This window comes from Moschus berezovskii, chromosome 21 (assembly GCF_049115385.1).
Source record: "Moschus berezovskii isolate FMDL1 chromosome 21, NW_MosBer_1.0, whole genome shotgun sequence".
NCBI classification, from domain to species: domain Eukaryota; kingdom Metazoa; phylum Chordata; class Mammalia; order Artiodactyla; family Moschidae; genus Moschus; species Moschus berezovskii.
Genome location: NC_142480.1, coordinates 14,209,090 through 14,229,580, shown reverse-complemented (window position 1 = coordinate 14,229,580; position 20,491 = coordinate 14,209,090). Strand labels below are relative to the sequence as shown.

The window sequence follows — 20,491 nt, the reverse complement described above, 5'->3', positions numbered from 1 at the left end:
AAATGTCTGTCAAAGTTCAAAATGACCTATTGGCCACCACGGTTTAGGGTCTTAAAAGAATGGAAGGCCTGCTGCAGTAGCTAGAATGGACATATGACAAGGTGATTTGCTTTCTTAGGAGAAACACCATTCACTCTACAACACAGGATGGAGATGCTTTGTATGTGCTAAGTCGTTTCAGTCGTGTCCGACTCTTCGAGACCTCATGGACTGTAGCCCATCAGGTTCCTCTGTCCATGGAATCCTCCAGGCAAGAATACTGGAGTGGTTACTATTTCCTTCTCTATGGGATCTTCCTGACCCAGGGATCGAACCTGCGTCTCCTACGTCCCCTGCAACTGCAGGCAGGTTCTCTACCTCTAGCGCCACCTGGATAGAGATGCTTTAAAGTGAATTCGCTTAGTCGTGTCCTACTCTTTGCAACCCTTTAGACTGGAGCCTACCAGGCTCCTCTGTCCATGGGATATTCTAGGCAATAGTACTGGAGTGGATTGCCATTTCCTTCTCCAAGAGATGCTTTAGTACTCTTCAAATTTCTCCACTGCATGAGAAAACCATTTAGGTGGTTGGCTTGAGCCCCAGAGATCAAGACCATAAGACAAAGGAGCAACAGCTGCCACGTGGCCTCCGAGAGAGCAGCACCCTCCTCCCTGAGCAGCACACAGGTGAGATACAGAAGCTGTGAGGTTGCTGCCAATCCTCCATGACACACCATGACAGTCCCATGACAGACAAGCTCTGGCTGGGCACAGCTGAGGGGGAGTGACCCACAGGAAGCTGCTCCGGGAAGGAGCGTCTGCAGAGCCCACCAGAATGTTACAGACAAGCCCATCAGAGAGAACATGGATTCAACTTGAAATAGACATAACTAGAAACAGACTGGCAAGCATGGTTCACTTCCTGTCCAGGCAAGAGGTTAGAAAATGAGACTGTAAGGAGGTTGTTTCATGTGGTGCTGATTTCAGGGAAAGGAGTGAAGGAGATTTCTGTGGCTGTGGTGATACCTATACTTGATATCCAAATTCTGCTAAGTTGCTAAGTCACTTCAGTCATGTCCGACTCTGTGCAACCCTATAGACAGCAGCCCACCAGGCTCCCCCGTCCCTGGGATTCTCCAAGCAAGAACACTGGAGTGGGTTGCCATTTCCTTCTCCAATCCAAATTCTACCAGACCTCTATTCATGTACACTGTACTACACCCATGAAGCACTGTACTACACCAATGTATACTGTATTGCATCCAAATACACTGTATTACATCCATGTATACTGTACTACACCCATGTACACTGTACTATACCCATGAAGCACTGTACTACACCCATGAAGTGCTGTACTACATCCATGTACACTGTACTACACCCATGAAGCACTGTATTACATCCATGTACACTGTACTACACCTGTGTACACTGTACTATACCCATGAAGTGCTGTATTATACCCATGTACACTGTATTACACCCATGTACACTGTACTACACTCATGAAGCACTCCACTACACCTGTGTACACTATACTATACCCATGAAGCGCTGTACTACACCCATGTACACTATACTACACCCATGAAGCCCTGCACTACACCCATGAAGCACTGTATTACATCCATGTACACTGTACTACACCTGTGTACACTGTACTATACCCATGAAGTGCTGTATTACACCCATGTACACTGTACTACACCCATGAAGCACTGTACTACACCTGTATACACTGTACTATATCCACGAAGTGCTGTACTACACCCATGTACACTGTACTACACCCATGAAGCACTGTACTACACCTGTGTACACTGTACTATTCCCATGAAGTGCTGTATTACACCCATGTACCCTGTACTACACCCATGAAGCACTGTACTACACCTGTGTACACTGTACTATACCCATGAAGTGCTGTACTACACCCATGTACACTGTACTACACCCATGAAGCACTGTACTACACCTGTATACACTGTACTATATCCACGAAGTGCTGTACTACACCCATGTACACTGTACTACACCATATTCACCTGATGCAAGCCTTCTAAACCTGCAGAGATGGGGGAAGTGAGGGCACCTGAAAGGCTTGACACCCTAAGAGACAAAGGAAAAAAATCATAGTGGTTTTGGACTGAAGCCCACTAATTCCACAAAGCTTAATGACAAAAAGTTATCAAGCTTCATAAAATATCACATTTACATACTGTATTTCTCATCAGAAAGGGGGGTTACGCAGCAAAAGGGTTTGAAATGGAATGGGTTGAAACTACAGAAAGGGTTACAGTGATACAACTGTTAAAAAATGTTTATTGTTTTCAGGTATAATAACTTTTAAAGTGGTTTAGTTAACACAGTAATCCCATAGCACAAATTAGAAAAAGTATTTACTGAACTAAAACTATGTAAGGCACTGAACTAGGTGCTGTAATTCTCAGGGTTTAAGATTTATAGCCTCCACTTACTCTCTCCTTTATAAATTAGTCTAGAGTGTGATCTATCAGAAAATAAATTTCTTAAAATAATCCAAAATATTTTAATATATCATTGGTAAATTGCCTCTAAAATAATGTCATGCTTCATGTTTTGGGTTACACATTTTAAGACCTACACATAAATCACTACAAACATGAAAAAAACTGTTTTTTTGCCCCAGGTTGTCTGATTTTCTTTTGGCAAACACTTCCTTTTTTAAAGTATGACATTAATATCACAGACATGATACGTTGTCTCTGGACAATGTAACAGAGGACTCAAAAACCACATTATATTCTATTATACACTATAGTGAATTGCCTCATCTAGCATACTCATTCCAAGCTTTTAACAAAATGCAAATTCATACAAATACCCTTGAGTAAAATCTTCTGTAGTGATTGCTTCTAAGTTCCCCTTGGATGAACATTGACACTTCCTTAAACAGGACTTCTTCAAAATCAAAAAGAATGAAAGCATAAATACATGTCTAGAATTTACCTTCTGTACCAAACAGACTGACTTGCATTCTTTTATACAATAAATGTTTTAATACACTAATTAAAAAACAGAATACAAGTGCTTTTAGGATCCTAGAAGGCTAATTTTGGAACTTAGTTTTAAGAATTAGATTCTAACTGACTTGCTATCATAACAGAGATCCTGAGACCGCATAATTACTTTTTAAAATAAAGTTTTAAATAACCAATATTCATGAAAATACAACAGCTCTGTGCTTTCATCTGTTAATAAAATTACCCTAATTCCCTAAGAACATCCCTTTTGCATTAATGTAACCAAGGATTCCACTCACCAAGAAGTTCTTAGGAAAGACAAGCCAGGGTTCAACCAACAAACGTCCCTCTAAAGCCAAAGACCTTGCAGAGTAGAAGGAAAGCAAACCTGAACTCCTGATTTTAAAGAAGAGTTCTAATAAAGATTTCACTTATGCCAGCACAGGATTTTACAATTTTATTGAAATTAATCAGAAATAATTTTAAAAGCACTTACAACTTAAGTTCATTTATTTTTCTAAAACAGTAAAACATTTCTCAATTCTATTTCTGAATTGAATAAAGCACAATGTAAGTACAGTAGTCTATTTAAATGTTCTTTGTTATTTGTAGTAATTTTCCAAGTAGCTTTGTCTTTACTGTGATGTAAGTATTAAATTTCCATTTTATAGATGAAGAAATTAAGGTACAGACAGGTGAAGTGCCTTAAGGAGTCAGAATGGAGAGAGGGAACAAAGATGGGATTTAGAAACAAAAGGACTGGGGTTTAAATACAGTACAGCCACCTACTAGCTTTGAGCAAGTTCCTTCATCTGGGATTTTCATCTGTAAAATAAGGACAATACCACCTACCTCTCAGTGGTTGATGTAAGGCAGAAGCAAAGCACCTGGCAGGAAACTAGTACAGAGTCAGCCATTCAACACATACAGGCTCTCCCATCAATCCACAATCCCATTTTCTTTAGCTGGTACAATGAGTCTATAATCAATCCATAACACTGATGTGAGGAAAATGAGATGATAATACAGGCAAAGTACCTGGCAGGTGCAAGGATCAACACGTTTGTTCTCCCCCTCAATATTCCATTCCTTATTCCAGGTCCCACAGTTACCAAGTGGCTGAGCCACAGTTACATCCGCATCTTGGTTCCACTTTACAACTGCCTCCGCATGTACATTTCATTTATGGCTGCACCTTATTTAACTGGAAAAACTAATCTAACCTAACTGCTTAATTAGTTGTTATTTTAGTATGTTCCCAGTAAAATCAGATTCATTTCTCGGGTAGCTTTACTTTTCAGCAATAACCAAAAAAGGTGATTAATATTCTGACTTGGCAATATATATTTTTGATACATACTTCTACGGGCATTTCTGCAATAGTCTTAATATTTTATAAACTATTATAACCTGAAAGATAGTTTAAAAATCTCTTCTTCAGGATATTACATGCCTAAGCACCTAAATTGGAGAAGGAAATGGCAACCCACTCCAGTGTTCTTGCCTGGAGAATCCCAGGGACGGGGGAGCCTGGTTGGCTGTCGTCTGTGGGGTCACACAGAGTCGGACACGACTGAAGTGACTTAGCAGCAGTAGCAGCAAGCACCTAAATGACTCCATTCGGGGAGTTCAAAAATACTAGATAGCCTTTTCATTTTTCCTATTTTCTCCCAAATAAAATAATAAAGTAAGGTAGTAAATGTGGTAACTAAATAAATATGTGACTAAGTAAAAGAGATAAGTGAAAAATATGGACCAGATTTGCATTTATGAGGCAATGACCTTCAAAACTGGCAGGGAACTCTTAACAATGTTCTTCACAGGGAGGCAATTATACTACAACCCTTCTATGTATACTTTCGTTTCTCATGGTCCACAAATACACTGGCATATCTGAAAGAATAAAAGAACAGCCTGGTAACTGTGGCAACCTTCATTGAGAGGATATAAGGAATTTTTATTACCTTAATGATCACATCATAAATGCCAGATCAGTATAACTGCTGCAATACAAAAGGCTAGACCAACACTCCCACAGAATTTCCTACAAACTGAAATTTACCAAATGTAACTAACACTCTAAGCCAATGATACATTTCTGGTTCTGTAATACCCTATGTGGTCTCTGATCACATCAAGAAGCACTGAAATTTAGATACCTTATTTTCAAGAAAGATACGGGCCAAAACAATACCTTTTTTTTGGTACTGTAATTCCTAAATGATGTAAATATTGCTTTAATTTAATAAGTGACGCACACTGATTAAAAAAAAAAGACCCGTGCCCAGTGTTTGACAAATAAGCACATGTGTGTGCTCTCTCTCTCTCTCACACACACACACATAATAGAAATATACAAGGGGAAAAAGTTGCTAAGAAAAGCTCAATCTCTGAATGCTCAAAAAAGGTATATGCTCAAAATATTAATTTCACATAAAATATTGTCTTATCTACATTTCCTCACATGGGTAAAAACAAAAGCAATTCACAGTAGTAGCACCAAAGAATGACAATAATACATATACTTTAGAATTCCTGTGTTTTTAAATTTTCATAAAAGAAACACAATGCGTAATCATTAAAACATCTGGATAGTGAACACTTACAACAGTATGGGCATATTACACCAGGTTTAATTTTTAAGTAGCCTAATTTTTATAACATATTAAATTGTAACAATGTAAAATTAAGACCAGCAGGAAAATAAACACAACCACAGTAGCACATAGAAAGCATAAATCCAATAACTCCTGCTCAACTTAAAAAATATTTTCCTCAATAGTAATAAAAACTACCCACAAGTATAACACCAATCTGCCAACTGGGGTTTTCCACTAACTGGGAAAAATAACTAGTTGCCTTGTTGTGATAACTTAAAACCACAAGGTTAAAACTAAATGGAGAGGTGTTTTATTTGTACCTTATATCTCAGTAAAAGTTTAATAATCTGCCCCAGAAATTTTATTTCACCATATACCCCAAAATTATTTTTAAGACTCATGAAATCTAAATGTCACACTGCCCTTGATATGCTATTGTGTAAATGCTTTAAATTTTTTAAATAAATATTTTAAAAGCTCTACACAATGTATGAAAATAGTAAACATGTCAACTCAATCCATGTTTTCTCTGGTGCCCCCCACTCCCACCAAAAACAAAAAACTTGTACATGACATATGAAGATACAATGGGAACAAAAAATAGCATGTCACTCATTCAGTAAGGAGATAATACACAACATCTCTCTATCATATTCTACTACAAAAATCCTTTCACTTTATGGCTAGCATCTTTATGACTGCTTAATCTGTATTCAAGGGGCCTAAAAAAGAGATTTTGTTCTTTCCCTACCCTCATAAATCTTTGGCAGAGGTCAGCACTTATGCCCAGAGCTGGGTTTTGGAGGTGGGAGAAATAGGAAAGTGGAGAGAAGGCAGAACTGAGCACGGAGTCAGCAGACAGCAGCTGCTCTCATGTACTACCCAGCGTCTTTCTCACACACCGCTATTTTCCGCTATTGAGCATTGTCAGAAAAAAAAAAAAAAAAATTAATGAGGGTTGGAGGGAGGTGGGGAGGGAGACAAAGAGAGTAGGACCCGGGCCGACAGTTCTTGCCTGCCACATTTGAGATGAGAAGCCCTCTTGGGTTTTTGCTGCAGAGGCAAGGGATCAGGTGAGACCCTCCGGGTCCAACTCAATTTGCTTCTCCAGAAAGAGCAGTTTGGGGCAGGTGAGCACAGGACCCTCTTGACTGTGAACTACACGCCGGAGCATTGTCAGCGGTTTCTATTTCTGACTTTATAAAGGAGGAGAGAGGGCTGCGACTGCATTCCTGGGCAAGACTACTACTCCTGACGTGCCACACAGCAGGAGGTTGTAAAAATCCCTTCAAAAACACCAGGTTCCGAGGAAATGCTGTGCAGCATTACCGTATTGTTGGCGTTTTTTTCCTTTTTTTTTTTGTAAGTCACCGATTCTCGCCAATGCCATCCCTCAAATCGCTGGGACTTGTTGCTAAATCTTTACCTCGCGCCCCCCAGAACTGCCCAGCTGAATAAGATTTGGAGAGCGAAAAGCCGGGGGGAGAGCGGAGCTAAGTCTTTAAAGCCCAAGGGGCTGGGTTCCCTTCAATAGGCCACTCTGCATGGGCTACGCGTTCAATTCTACCTTCGGAGAGCTCTGACTCACAAATGCTGGGGGGGAGATTATGACATACACCATCATTCTTCCAGCCAAAGAGATAGGAGAAAAGCCGCCAGCCGTCCTTGCCCGGCCAGAGAGCCAAAGCCTGCACCGCGCCCCCCACCCCCGCCCCCCGACGGGGCGGCCGGGGAAAGAGCCTCCCGCCCTCTCCGCCCCTCTCCGGACGCCCGCGGAAGGTGCTCCTCATATCGGCAGGTTCGAGGAGCCAGGATGGGGCGCCCTCACCTCGGGAGAGCGAAGGGGACGAGCTGGCGGGTCCAGGACGCCGGGACTCGCGCCGCAGCTGCGCCGAGCTCCGGGTACCCAACCCCGGACTCGCACCGGCGGGGCCATCCGCCGCAGGCAGCGGCGGACAAAGCGCTGGGGTCCGGGGCGACCCCCGAGAGGCGGCCGCGGGTCACGCTGGCCAGACCCGGGGAACGAGGGGCCCCCGCGGGCGGGGCGGCGCGGCGCGGCACTGACCTGGATGGTGCAGGTGTACTCGCTGTCGTCCAGCAGCCGCACAGTGCAGCTGTACTCGCGCTCCAGGCTCCTGCTGCTGCCGCTCATCAACCTGCTCAGCATCTTCCCGCCCGCCCGCCTCCGGGAGAGACGCGGCGGCGCTGCGGACCCCGGACCAGGCGCCCCTCAGCCGGGCAGCTCCGCGCCGGCCCCAAGCACCTGCACCATCACCCCAGCGCGATCGCCGCCGCTGCCTCCTGCCGGCCCGGCTCCTCCTCCTTCTCCGCCACCGCCTTCCCCCAGTCCAGAGCCAGCGCCGGACTCGCTCGGCTCCGCGCCCCACTGCCCGTGTCCTGCTCGTGGGGCGGGGACTCGGCCCGAGGGAGGCCAATGGGGGTCAGCGCGGCGGAACCGAGTGGCAGACAGCACAGCCAATAGAAACAGAACACTGCGATGACAGACAGGTCAGGGAAGCAATCGCGGCAAAGCAGTCGGACCGAGCCAAGTCAGGCCCGCCCTCTGGCGTCCCAAACCAGGGGCTCCTTTTCTCTCTGCGGTTCGGATAGATACTGTTTTTCCTTCCCCCGGGCCAGGTGCGGGCAATCGGCTTGATCAATGTCAGCTGTTTGGAATATATTTGGCCTCGTCTTCAGGGCCCAAGTCGCACGCTCTGCAACGCCGCGGTTCCCGCCTCTCTGGTGCCTGAGCGCCAAGAGCTCACAGTCCCTACACCTGCAGAATGCAGGCACCTTCGGCTCTGGACCAGGCGGCTGCCCCCACCTGCGCTGCTGTACCCCACGACAGCTGGACAGTCTTCTCTGCTCCACTCCTCTTATTTTGGAAAGCATCTGTTTTACAGGGGCTTCTTAAGTAAAAGCTGCAGGGTTCGCGGAGGGGATGAAGCACCAGGGTTTAACCCCTAGAAACCCTCTACTCAAACACCGTTTGCCTCCTCCTTTTATTTTCACAAGACAAAAGGATGAGGCTGAGACGTGGTCCTTCAGCCGATGTAATGCAGAGGAAACGATGGATCCTTTATCTGCACCTTTAGAACTAGAATTATCATGCCTTCGTACTTCCTCAACAAAACGGCAGAGTGTGTAAGGAGGTACACATCACAAAGGAAAAAAATTGTCTCCTGCCTTCTCTGATTTCATATCTAAAGACTTCATGTTCTTTACAAAAATTTCACTGAGACAGTATTCTCCCAAAAGATTTTGGGAGGAAATGTTACAAAAGGGTCAAATCAACAAAGAACATTAATAAACATATTAATTGAAAAATAATGAATTACAATAATTTCAACTGAACTGAACCTGTTATTTTTAATTATGCTATTGTTTGTAGGTATAGCATAACAATAATAAGACCCTACATTAACCAAGAAAAATGTTCAACCATTAAAGTATGCTTCTTCTCTAGTGTCTTTGGACTCCAGGATTTATTCCACACCGCCCCCCCCCGCCCATTTTTTTGCATGTGACTGACCCTGTCCTCCTTTGTATCTTGAATTGCTCTCCTCATTAGTAGCATTCTTCATAATGGCATTCAGGTGCTGTAAGAGGAGGTTCTTAGTGCAATTCTGGAAGCATTAGTTTAGAAATTAGAACCAGCAAGCCAAGTAGTCTATCCATAAAACCAAGGGTGAACTCTTCTATTTTGTAACTCCAGCAGATAGCCTAGTGCCTGCAGCATAATATTAATACTCAATAAATGTTTTTTAAATGAAGTAAATGGAATTGATATCTAAACTGAGAGAAGAAACAGAGAATTTCAGAAAGGTCTTAGAGACAAATGCAATTGTTAATGCATCAAAGTGATATTCTATAGAGTTCAACTTTGTTGTGTAGTTGGGAGAAGATGATGAATGGCTTCAGACGGGCAAACTTTTATTGAAGGGAAAATTTCTATTTCATGTGAAATCTACACAAGCAAGAAAAAATGTCCAAAAAGCTAGAGGAAGACCAGTAGTGTGATGATAGGAAAGCATCTTTAACAGGTTATGCAAATAAGCAGCTGTTAGAATAAAAAGACAAAGCACCATGAATCCAGAAAAGCTCTACAGAGCTAAATGCAGTCTTTTTTCAAAGTATGACCATAAATATAATCGACAGGGATGAGACTGTGGCTGCTATACCAGCGCATTAAGTAACATTCCTGCCTGGCCTAAGAAAATCATGTCAGCTCACCTCATTGAAAGACCAGTCAGATACTCATCATGCTTATGCATAATATCCAGAAAGAACTTAAAACCCTTCCTTACTCTCTGATACAGAACATTTTGTGAAGAAAACAGAGGATGGAAAAATAACGGAAGAAAAGTGAGAGTCCATCAGTTCGTTTCTGGTTTCTCCTATGCCTCTACTAAAAGGCTCAAGAACCAAAGCCTACGAGGAACAAAAAAAGAAAGGGCTCATGTAAAGTCAAATGGAGGAATACTTTATTTACCTTTGTATTTCTCAAGCCTATTGAGCAGGATACCCAAAATGGAAAGGGTTTGCTCAATAAAAGGCCTTGTATGCCCTTGAGAATCAGAGTATCATAGTGTTCATGAATTTTTGACTATAAAGGAAGTCATATTTAAAATAAAATTCCCCTCAAAAATATCCCCAGCTACAATAGCTCTGAGTTCCCACCTTTCAAATTACCAGGATGTCAGCCCACCCCCTTTGGAGTTTCCCTCCCTTCTCTACTACAGAGGAGTCCGTAGGAGAGGTGCTGTCACCCACATATTCCTGAAATAACTGAACTATTCTTGCCTCTGCTTCAGATGTCCCACACCCTGACGTTCTGGGACACTGAGCTCTCTCCAGCCAATGCCATCTTCAGCATTGCCTTGGGATTTGGCAGGAAGGGGCACTGCCCTCTCTTCACCAGGACATCACGAACACGGGTATGACATGGCTGCTCTCAGAGCCCTGTGGACTAGATCAGTCCTGCCTTGCTGTTGAGTTTCCAGCCTGGGTCCATATGTCTGGGTCCATGAAGCTCCCCTCTCAATCAAGAGTTCCCCTAGCCATGTCTGAAGCATCTGGGCCCAACCTCTGTAGAGCTCAGAGAAGAAAACAACCCTCTTCCCCAGTTTAAGGTCCACTTTCAAAGGCCCATTTTCTGTCCCAGGTGTAGTGTCTCCCTTGGATGACAGACCATGGGAATATCTGCTCTTTCAAAGGAAACCCCATCCTCCAGCCCCAGGACTGTGATCTTGACCTCTGACCCAACTGGGCTATCACCTTAGAACACAACAGTCCAACAACAAAGCATTTCTCACAGATTGACTTAGTCTTTGTAGGTAGAGTCTCACCAAAGCCAGTTTGGTACCATACATAATTGTTTCTCCAGGAAGCTGTAGGGATCATGCCTGTCTTTGCTTTAATGTATCCTTTAGACCTCAGCTTCTGTTCTCCTAGATCGTGGGCTCAAGCAAGGCTATCCATATCTCTATAGAGGCAGCAATATATTGACACATGAGTGAGAGAGTTAAAGTCGCTCAGTCTTGTCCATCCCTTTACAACCCAATGGACTATACAGTCCATGGAATTCTCCAGGCCAGAATACTGGAGTGGGTAGCCTTTCCCTTCTCCAGGGGATCTTCCCAACCCAGGGGTCTAACCCAGGTCTCCCGCATTGCAGGCGGATTCTTTATCAGCTGAGCCACAAGGGAAGCCCAGGAATACTGGAGTGGGTAGCCTATCCCTTCTCCAGGGGATCTTCCTGACCCAGGAATTGAACCGGGGTCTTCTGCATTGCAGACAGATTCTTTACCAACTGAGCTATCAGGGAAACCCATATTGACACATATATGGTCTAAATCAACAGAGGGAAGAAACAGTTCTGTTCTTGTCTGCATCGGTGTCTGGGGAAGCAGGCTCCTTCTCCACACCCAAAGATTTGCATACCCAAATGGAGCACTGCTTTTCAGTGTAAAGCATCTAAAATCAGGGTAATGGTTACTTTATAGTTTTCCAAGAGTAATACATGTATACTTGCTTTAATTTGAGGAGCTAAACAACTCACAGAGTTTTCCCAGAGCAGTCTACCTCTAAAGACTTCTCTTTTATCAGGACAGAAAACCACAGCTAAGAGACAGCTTTTCTACCTTCTACCAACCCTTAGGATTTTCAGTTTAGCCCTCATTACTTAAAATAATTATTTTTACATGGAAATGTAAGAAATGCATGTACTTTTAAAATTCCAAGCTACAGACATCCATCGAACATTTACTATGTGTCAGGTACATTCTCTGTGACAGCTTTCTAGAATACATAAGGCACAGCCCAAAGAATATGGGGAAAGGAAATGTACAAACCAAGAAGATCACAAACGAGGAGACAGTGTTTGATATATGCACAATTAACTGTAACACAATAAATGGAGGGGCTTCCCTGGTGGCTCAATGGTAAAATATCCGCCTGCCGATGCAGGAGATGCAGGTTTGATCCCTGGGTTGGGAAGATCCCCTGGAGAAGGAAATGGCAACCCACTCCAGTATTCTTGCCTGGGAAATCCCACGGACAGAGGAGCCTGGAGGGCTACAGTCCATGGGGTTGCGAATAGTCAGACATGACTGAGTGACTAAACAATACAATAAACGGAGCATGAGCAAAGTACTACAGAAGAATGACATGGACGTCCTTGGTGGTTCAGTGGTTAAGAATCTACTCTCTAATGCAGAGGACTCAGGTTCAATCTCCTGTCCAGGAACTAAAATGCCATGTGCCATGGGGAAACTTACCCCTTCAGGGCAGCTGCTGAGCCCTCCCTTTCTAAAGCCCATGCTCTGCAACTAGAGAATGCCCGAGCACCACAATGAAGACCCAGCACAGTCAAAATTTTAACAATATAATAGAAAGAAGAACCGGAAACAGTACAGTTATTTAAGCATGGGAGACAGCAAAGCCTAACAGAGAAAGTAATGGAGTCGGGTTCTAAGGAAAGGAGTAATATCATGATGGTTCCTGAGAGCAAGAAAAGAGAGGGATATGGGATGAAAAGTGACATTTTAAGCAGAGGAAACAACATGAGCAAAGATATAGGAGCACAAATGTGTATCAGTCAGTCAGTCAGTCCAGTCGCTCAGCCCTGTCCGACTCTTTGCGACCCCATGAACCACAGCACACCAGGCCTCCCTGTCCATCACCAACTCCCGGAGTCCACCCAAACCCATGTCCACTGAGTCGGTGATGCCATCCAGCCATCTCATCCTCGTATATAGCATGTTCCAAAACTTGCAAGTCCTCCTGAATGGACAACATGTGAGGTGCATTGGCTGGAAAGAGGTGGACTGAGGCCAGATCACATAGGACCTTCAGTGCTATGTACAAGAATTTGGATTCTGTTTTATAGATAATAGGGAAGCATGGGAGGTTTTAAAGCAGAGAAGTGACAGGATCAGAGCTGAGTTTGGAAATGATCATTCTGAAAGCTGTATGAATGATTAAATTAGAGTGAGCAGAGATTATTTACTGGGGAAAAATACATTCTGAAAACAATAGAATATCTTTAATGAGGTATCAGGAACATTTATAATAGGTCTCTCAGATGTGGGTGACAGGCTTTATCGTATTCTCCAATTATGGTTCATTTTCCTTATATTTTCAGCCAGCCATTGTTCTAGCAACAAAATGTATATGAAACAAAGCAAATTAATTCATTTATTCAAAGAAATTCACTGATGATCTACTATATGCAAGTTTCTATGCCAGGTGCTGAGAGAATTCAAAGATGAATAAAACATATTCCCAATCTTCAAGAATTTACAGTCCCATGAAGTCTGCAAAATTGCCTCAACAACATTTATTAAGTATTCAGTTTATGTAGATTAATATTCAATGCATATTGGTTTAAAAAAGGGTATAAAAGGGAACAGCAGCAAAGATATGAAAAATAGCCCAAAAATATGGGCAAAGAAAATACATAAACAAAAACAAAATCAGAACAGCCCGTATTTCTTGATTAATAGTGTCAACTGCCTACTTGCTCGGCAAAATGAGGTAATTAACATTATTATACTTCCTCCCACCCTCTGTTCTTCAACTCCCAATTTTTGTGGTTTATATCATTTCTATTTTGTCGGGGTTTATAACATTTACAGCTTTTGGCAACCATGTTTAGTTGTTTAGTCTCACTTCTGTATTCAAATGGATTCAGTGCTTACCACCAATCCTTTTATTCTAGTATCATCATTCCTGGGTTTTTTATTTTTCATTCACATCCAAAATGGGTGGGGTTTCTTTGCTAGTTTTTTCAAGAATGGTTAATGGCCACATTCCCTGAGTTCTTTTTTGTCTGCCTGTTGCCTTGAGCAAATACTTGAACAGAAATACTACTTGTGGCTCACACTTACTTCACGTTCCTTCTCTCAGAATTTTGTAGCCATGACTCTTGTGTCTTTTTTTTTCCTGACATTTGCTCTGAAGAAGTCTGAGTTGAGTCAAAATTTTTCTATTATAGGTGATTTTCTTTTCTTCCAAGATTCCTGAAGGCTATATACAGTTAACCCTGAAGTTCAAGAACTCAATGAGAATATGATGTATCTCTATGTTAATTGTTGGAGAAGGCAATGGCACCCCACTCCAGAACTCTTCCCTGGAAAATCCCATGGACGGAGGAGCCTGGTGGGCTGCAGTGCATGGGGTCGCACAGAGTCAGACTCAACTGAGCTACTTCACTTTCACTTTTCACTTTCATGCATTGGAGAAGGAAATGGCAACCCACTCCAGTGTTCTTGCCTGGAGAATCCCAGGGACGGGGGATCCTGGTGGGCTGCCATCTATGGGGTCACACAGAGTTGGACACGACTGAAGCAACTTAGCAGCAGCAGCCCTGTTAATTGTTCTAAATCAATTTTCCCTCGTGTAGATGGTGGAGGGTTTGATATAATACCTCTTATTATTTTGAATTTGTTGAGTTCTCTTCCTCCAAGACACCAATTAGCCCTGTATTGGATTATATTTGACTATATCTTTCATTTCTTTCAAATTCTTAAATCTCTATGCCTTTTCACTCTATTCACTGTGATTGCCCCACATCTAGTCTTATTAGTTCTGCTCTCTTGTGAGATTTAGTAAAATGGTCAGTCTCAGCCCAATATAACCAAGCAGGGGTGTATTATACTCTTGTGTATTTTGTATCAGTTCTTCTGCTCAACTTGGTTACCTGGGAATTAGAAAGCTTTAGAGGCCTTTATAATCTCTGCTGAGGTACCATGGTGGTTTATACAGACTTCCATTCTAAAACAATTTTCTTGTATACCCCCATTTCTTCACTCATCCCCTTCTCTACACCCTCAGAATTCTTCATAAATTAGTGAAGGCATGAGAGAGAACCTCAGAATGTTGTCAAATCCCCTACCCTCAGGGGGAGGGATAAATTGGGAGATTGTGATTGACACATACACAATACTATATATAAAAAATAGATAACTGATAAGGACCTACTCTATAGCACAGGGAGCTGTATTCAGTACTCTGTAATGACCTATATGGGAAGAGAATCTAAAAACAGTGGATACATATATATATATACACACACACACAGAGGAAGAGATGGTTGAATGGCATCACTGACTCAATGGACAGGAGTCTGAGCAAACTCTGGGAGATAGTAAAAGACAAGGAAGCTTAGAGTGCTGCAATCCACAGGGTTGCAAAGAGATGGAGAGGACTTAGCGATTGAACAATGACAACACACACACACGTATATCTGACTCACGTTGCTATACAGCAAAAACTAACACAACATTGTAATCAACTATACTCCAATAAAAAATTTCAAAAAACCCACAATTTTTTCCTCTTGTTCTTCTCCTGAGGAATAGGGACAGAGCGAGAAGCCACAGCTGACTGCACCAGAATACTCTGTTTCTCTTATCAGTAATTTATAACATTTGTTTCATTTATGAGCAAGTTTTCATTCTTTACCTCGTTTTCAGTTCGGTTCAGTTCAGTCGCTCAGTCGTGTCCGATTCTTTGTGACCCCATGAATCACAACACGCCAGGCCTCCCTGTCCATCACCAACTCCCAGAGTTCACTCAAACTCATGTCCATCAAGTCGGTGATGCCATCCATCCATCCATCTCATTTTCTCGTCCCCGTCTCCTCCCGCCCCCAGTCCCTCCCAGCATCAGAGTCTTCTCCAGTGAGTCAACTCGTTGCATGAGGTGGCCAAAGTATTGGAGTTTCAGCTGCTGGTGAATTTGGGGCTTTGTAAATGCATTTGGTTGCTGTTAATTATGTTGACGGAAAGAAAAATCTGTGACCCTGCCCAATTCTTCTATCCTTACTCAGAAATTTGTCATCTAAGCTCAACTAGTTTTGGAGTAGATATTAATCAAAGATGTTTTCATTAAGAGGTTCAAACAGAAGAGAAAGGAAGAATAAACATTCCACAGTGCACATGCTAATTATTCAGTAAATGTCTGCGGAATTAATTTAAAAGTTTCCCTGAACATAGTTCGGTTAATTAAAACTGCAAATCATTATTATATCTTATCATTTCAATTTTTCCATTATAGTAATAAGGGAGCACTCCCTATATGCCAGAAGCTCTGCTGAGTACTTTACATATATTATCTAATTGAATCCTCAAAACACCGTCTTGAGGTTGTGCTATTGATATCATCCCCATTTTATAAATGATGAATTTTCATTGTAGTGAGACTAAACAATTTGTCAAAAGAATACAGCTATCAAGAGGCAAAACCTGGACTCATACCCACGTCTCTGGTGCCAAAGATCGTGCTTTTAACAACGACATTATACAGTCTTCATTTTTAGGAATTTAGTGGAAAGAGCATTGAACTTGGAGTCAAATGACCAGAATGAATACAAGCCCTAGATCCAGCATTATTGCTGTGTAATCCTGATAAGTCATTTGAATTCTGTTTCTCCTTTAATTAAAAAAAAAATGGGGATAAAAAGCGTCTTCCCTGGTTGTTCGCAGAATCATAAGACTTTTGTTAAAAATAGTATGTTGAGCACGTGCATTTACCTCTATTTCCCTGTTCCAAATTTATTAAAACAATAATAAGGGATTTTTTAAAAGTGTAAACCTACAAGACCAATGTGAAATGAGGGGAGCCACAGAAATACCATTCTGAGAACCAGAAAGCATAGGGGTGAGTTAATAATTGAGCAGACCCAAGAAAGTTGAATCAAAATCTAGCAAAGGAGAAGGTTGAGAAGCAATCTGATTTGCCTGTAAAACTCACAAAATATTTAGAAACAGGTGCTTTAGGAAGTGGAGACAAAACTGAAAACAGGAAGATTGTTTGAAAGTCCATTTCAGAAACTATTCTCTACCCTACTCTGTGCAGCCAAGAGACTTCCTTTCTCCACTTTCTAGAAAATAATTTTCTGAAAAGGGCAAATAGCATTTCTGAACTAGGGGTGAAATCACCAGAAATTTAAGGCGTTTAAGTAATTACTCTAACATAAACTATAGGAGCCAAAACAAAAAGGGGACAGGCAACTTAAAGGATGAAAAGACTAAGCAGGAAAAAGGAAATATTCAAAAAGCAAATTATTAGTAAATATCCTAATAGAGGGGCTTCCCAGATAGCTAAGTGGTCAAGAATCTGCCAGCAGTGTAGGAACCGCAGGAGACGCGGGTTTGATCCCTGTTTTGGGAAGATCCCCTGGAGGAATACTCCAGTATTCTTGCCTGGAGAATCCCCATGGACAGAGAATCTGGAGGGCTACAGTCCATGGGGTCGCAGAGTCGGACATGACTGAAGCGACTGAGCATGAGCACAAGTATCCTAATAGAGATAGGAGAAGGCGTAGCATTTTTAAATAAGTATCAAATGCCACTTAGAAATAAAACACATTCAGATAATTAAAAAGAGCCTTTCTAAGTATAAAATAAGATAGGAGACATGAAAATAGATGTGAAGAGACATAGGGGTAAAATGGTGGAGGGCAGGAAATTATCAAAGGTATCAGTTAACTTCAGTCACTCAGTCACGTCCAACTCCTTGCGACCCCATGAACCGCAGCACGCCAGGCCTCCCTGTCCATCACCAACTCCTGGAGTTCACCCAAACCCATGTCCATTGAGTCGGTGATGCCATCCAACCATCTCATCCCCTGTATTCCCCTTCTTCTCCTGCCTTCACTCTTTCCAAAAATCAGGGTCTTTTCAAAAGAGTCAGCTCTTCACATGAGGTGGCCAAAGTATTGGAGTTTCAGCATCAGTCCTTTCAATGAATATTCAGGACTGATTTCCTTTAGGATTGACTGGTTGGATCTCCTTGCAGTTCAAGGGACTCTCAAGAGTCTTCTCCAACTCTCAAAAGCATCAATTCTTTAGCACTCAGCTTTCTTTATAGTCCAACTCTCACATCCATACATGACCACTGGAAAAACCATAGCCTTGACTAGATGGACCTTTGTTGGCAAAGTAATGTCTCTGCTTTATAATATGCTGTCTATGTTGGTCATAACCTTCCTTCCAAGGAGTAAGTGTCTTTTAATTTCATGGCTGCAATCACCATCTGCAGTGATTTTGGAGCACAGAAAAATAAAGTCAGCCACTGTTTCCACTGTTTCCCCATTTATTTTCCATGAAGTGATGGGACCGGATGCCATGATCTTATGTTGAGCTTTAAGCCAACTTTTTCACTCTCCTCTTTCACTTTCAGCAAGAGGTTCTTTAGTTCTTCTTCACTTTCTGCCATAAGGGTGGTGTCATCTGCATATCTGAGGTTATTGATATTTTTCCCGGCAATCTTGATTCCGGCTTGTGCTTCCTTCAGCCCAGCATTCCTCATGATGTACTCTGCTGCTGCTGCTGCTGCTGCTAAGTCACTTCAGTCGTGTCCGACTCTGTGTGACCCCATAGACGGAAGCCCACCAGGCTCCGCCGTCCCTGGGATTCTCCAGGCAAGAACACTGGAGTGGGTTGCCATTTCCTTCTCCAATGTGTGAAAGTGAAAAGTGAAAGTGAAGTCATTCAGTCGTGTCTGACCCTTAGCGACCCCACGGACTGCAGCCTACCAGGCTGCTCCATCCATGGGATTGTCTAGGCAAGAGTACTGGAGTGGCTTGCCATTGCCTTCTCCGGATGTACTCTGCATATAAGTTAAATAAGCAGGGTGACAATATACAGCCTTGATGTACTCCTTTTCCTATTTGGAACCAGTCTGTTGTTCCATGTCCAGTTCTAACTGTTGCTTCCTGACCTGCACACAGGTTTCTCAAGAGACAGGTCAGGTGGTCTGGTATTCCCATCTCTTTCAGAATTTTCCACAGTTTATAGTGATACACACAGTCAAAGGCTTTGGCATAGTCAATGAAGCAGAAATAGATGTCTTTCTAGAACTCTCTTGCTTTTTCCATGATCCAGAGGATGTTGGCAATCTGATCTTTGGTTCCTCTGCCTTTTCTAAAACCAGCTTGAACATCTGGAAGTTCACGGTTCACGTATTGCTGAAGCTTGGCTTGGAGAATTTTGAGCATTATTTTACTAGCACGTGAGATGAGTGCAATTGTGTGGTAGTTTGAGCATTCTTTGGCATTGCCTTTCTTTGGCATTGGAATGAAAAGTGATCTTTTCCAGTCCTGTGGCCACTGCTGAATTTTCCAAATTTGCTGGCATATTGAGTGCAGCACTTTCACAGCATCATCTTTCAGGATTTGAAATAGCTCAACTGGAAATCCATCACCTCCACTAGCTTTGTTCGTAGTAATGCTTCCTAAGGCCCATTTGACTTCACATTCCAGAATATCTGGCTCTAGTGAGTGATCACACCATCATGATTATCTGGGTCATGAAGATCTTTTTTGTACAGTTCTTCTGTGTATTCTTGCCACCTCTTCTTAATATCTTCTGCTTCTGTTAAGTCCCTACCATTTCTGTCCTTTATTGAGCCCATCTTTGCATAAAATGTTCCCTTGGTATCTTTAATTTTCTTGAAGAGGTCTCTAGTCTTTCCCATTCTATTGTTTTCCTCTATTTCTTTGCACTGATTGCTGAGGAAGGCTTTCTTATCTCTCCTCTCTATTCAGAACTCTGCATTCAGATGCTTATATCTTTCCTTTTCTCCTTTCTTTTTCGCTTCCCTTCTTTTCACATATATACATATCAAAGGTATAATTCAAGGAAATTTTCTAAACTGAAGGACATAAATTTCCAAATTTAGAGGGTGTTTCAAATATCCAGCACAATGGATGGAAACAAATCCACACTGACACACCACTGTGAAATTTCAGATCAGTGGGAACAAAAACAAACTTCCAGAAGGGAAAAAGGTTATAAACAAGCATTAGGTTTACAGTGGACTTCTAAACAGCAACACTGGAATCAAGAAAACAGCAAAGCAATACCCATAAATTCTGAGGAAACAAAAACCATTTCAATCTAAAATTCTATATCTAAATTAGCAGTTAACTGGGTAAAAGGGATATTTTAGACATAGAGAATCTCAACAAATTTAGCTCTTATGCACCCTTCTTCAGAAAGCTTTTGGAGGATGGCTATCCAAAAATGTGGGAGCAAGTGAAGGAGGAACACATAGTAGATTGTGTTATGTGTTCAGAATATCCCCTGCCCTTCTCTGTCAGAATTACAATTTTATTATATTTCCCTGCCCACTGACATCAAACTTGGCTATTTCTTTGCTTCAAACAATTAAATGCAAACAGAAATTATGGATATCTTTGCTCTTTTCTTTCCCAAAAGGTGGGTGTGGGCCGGATCAGGACTGCTCCTGGATCCTGGAAAGAAGCTAACATGGAGCAAAGCTGCTGGAGCCAACCTACAGAGGATGTCTAATGAAAGTGAGAAAAAAAGACCTTTTTTATTGTTAGCCCCTGAAATGTTGGAATCATCATTGGAAAAAAAGAAGATAAAAGAAAGGAAAA

At 42.2% G+C, this 20,491-nt stretch overlaps 1 protein-coding gene across 3 annotated transcripts in view; it reads right to left on the bottom strand.

Annotated features, from left to right (window-relative positions):
• The window catches only part of FRMD5 (FERM domain containing 5), a 318,318-nt gene extending 310,521 nt beyond the window's left edge, over positions 1-7,797 (bottom strand). For all 3 annotated transcript variants that reach the window (XM_088829461.1, XM_088829462.1, XM_055418376.2), the window contains exon 1: positions 7,649-7,797. In XM_088829461.1, the coding sequence (XP_088685587.1) occupies positions 7,649-7,750 (102 nt within the window). In that variant the 5' untranslated portion in view covers positions 7,751-7,797. The remainder of the gene's footprint in view (positions 1-7,648) is intronic.
• Positions 7,798-20,491: the final 12,694 nt, after the last annotated feature.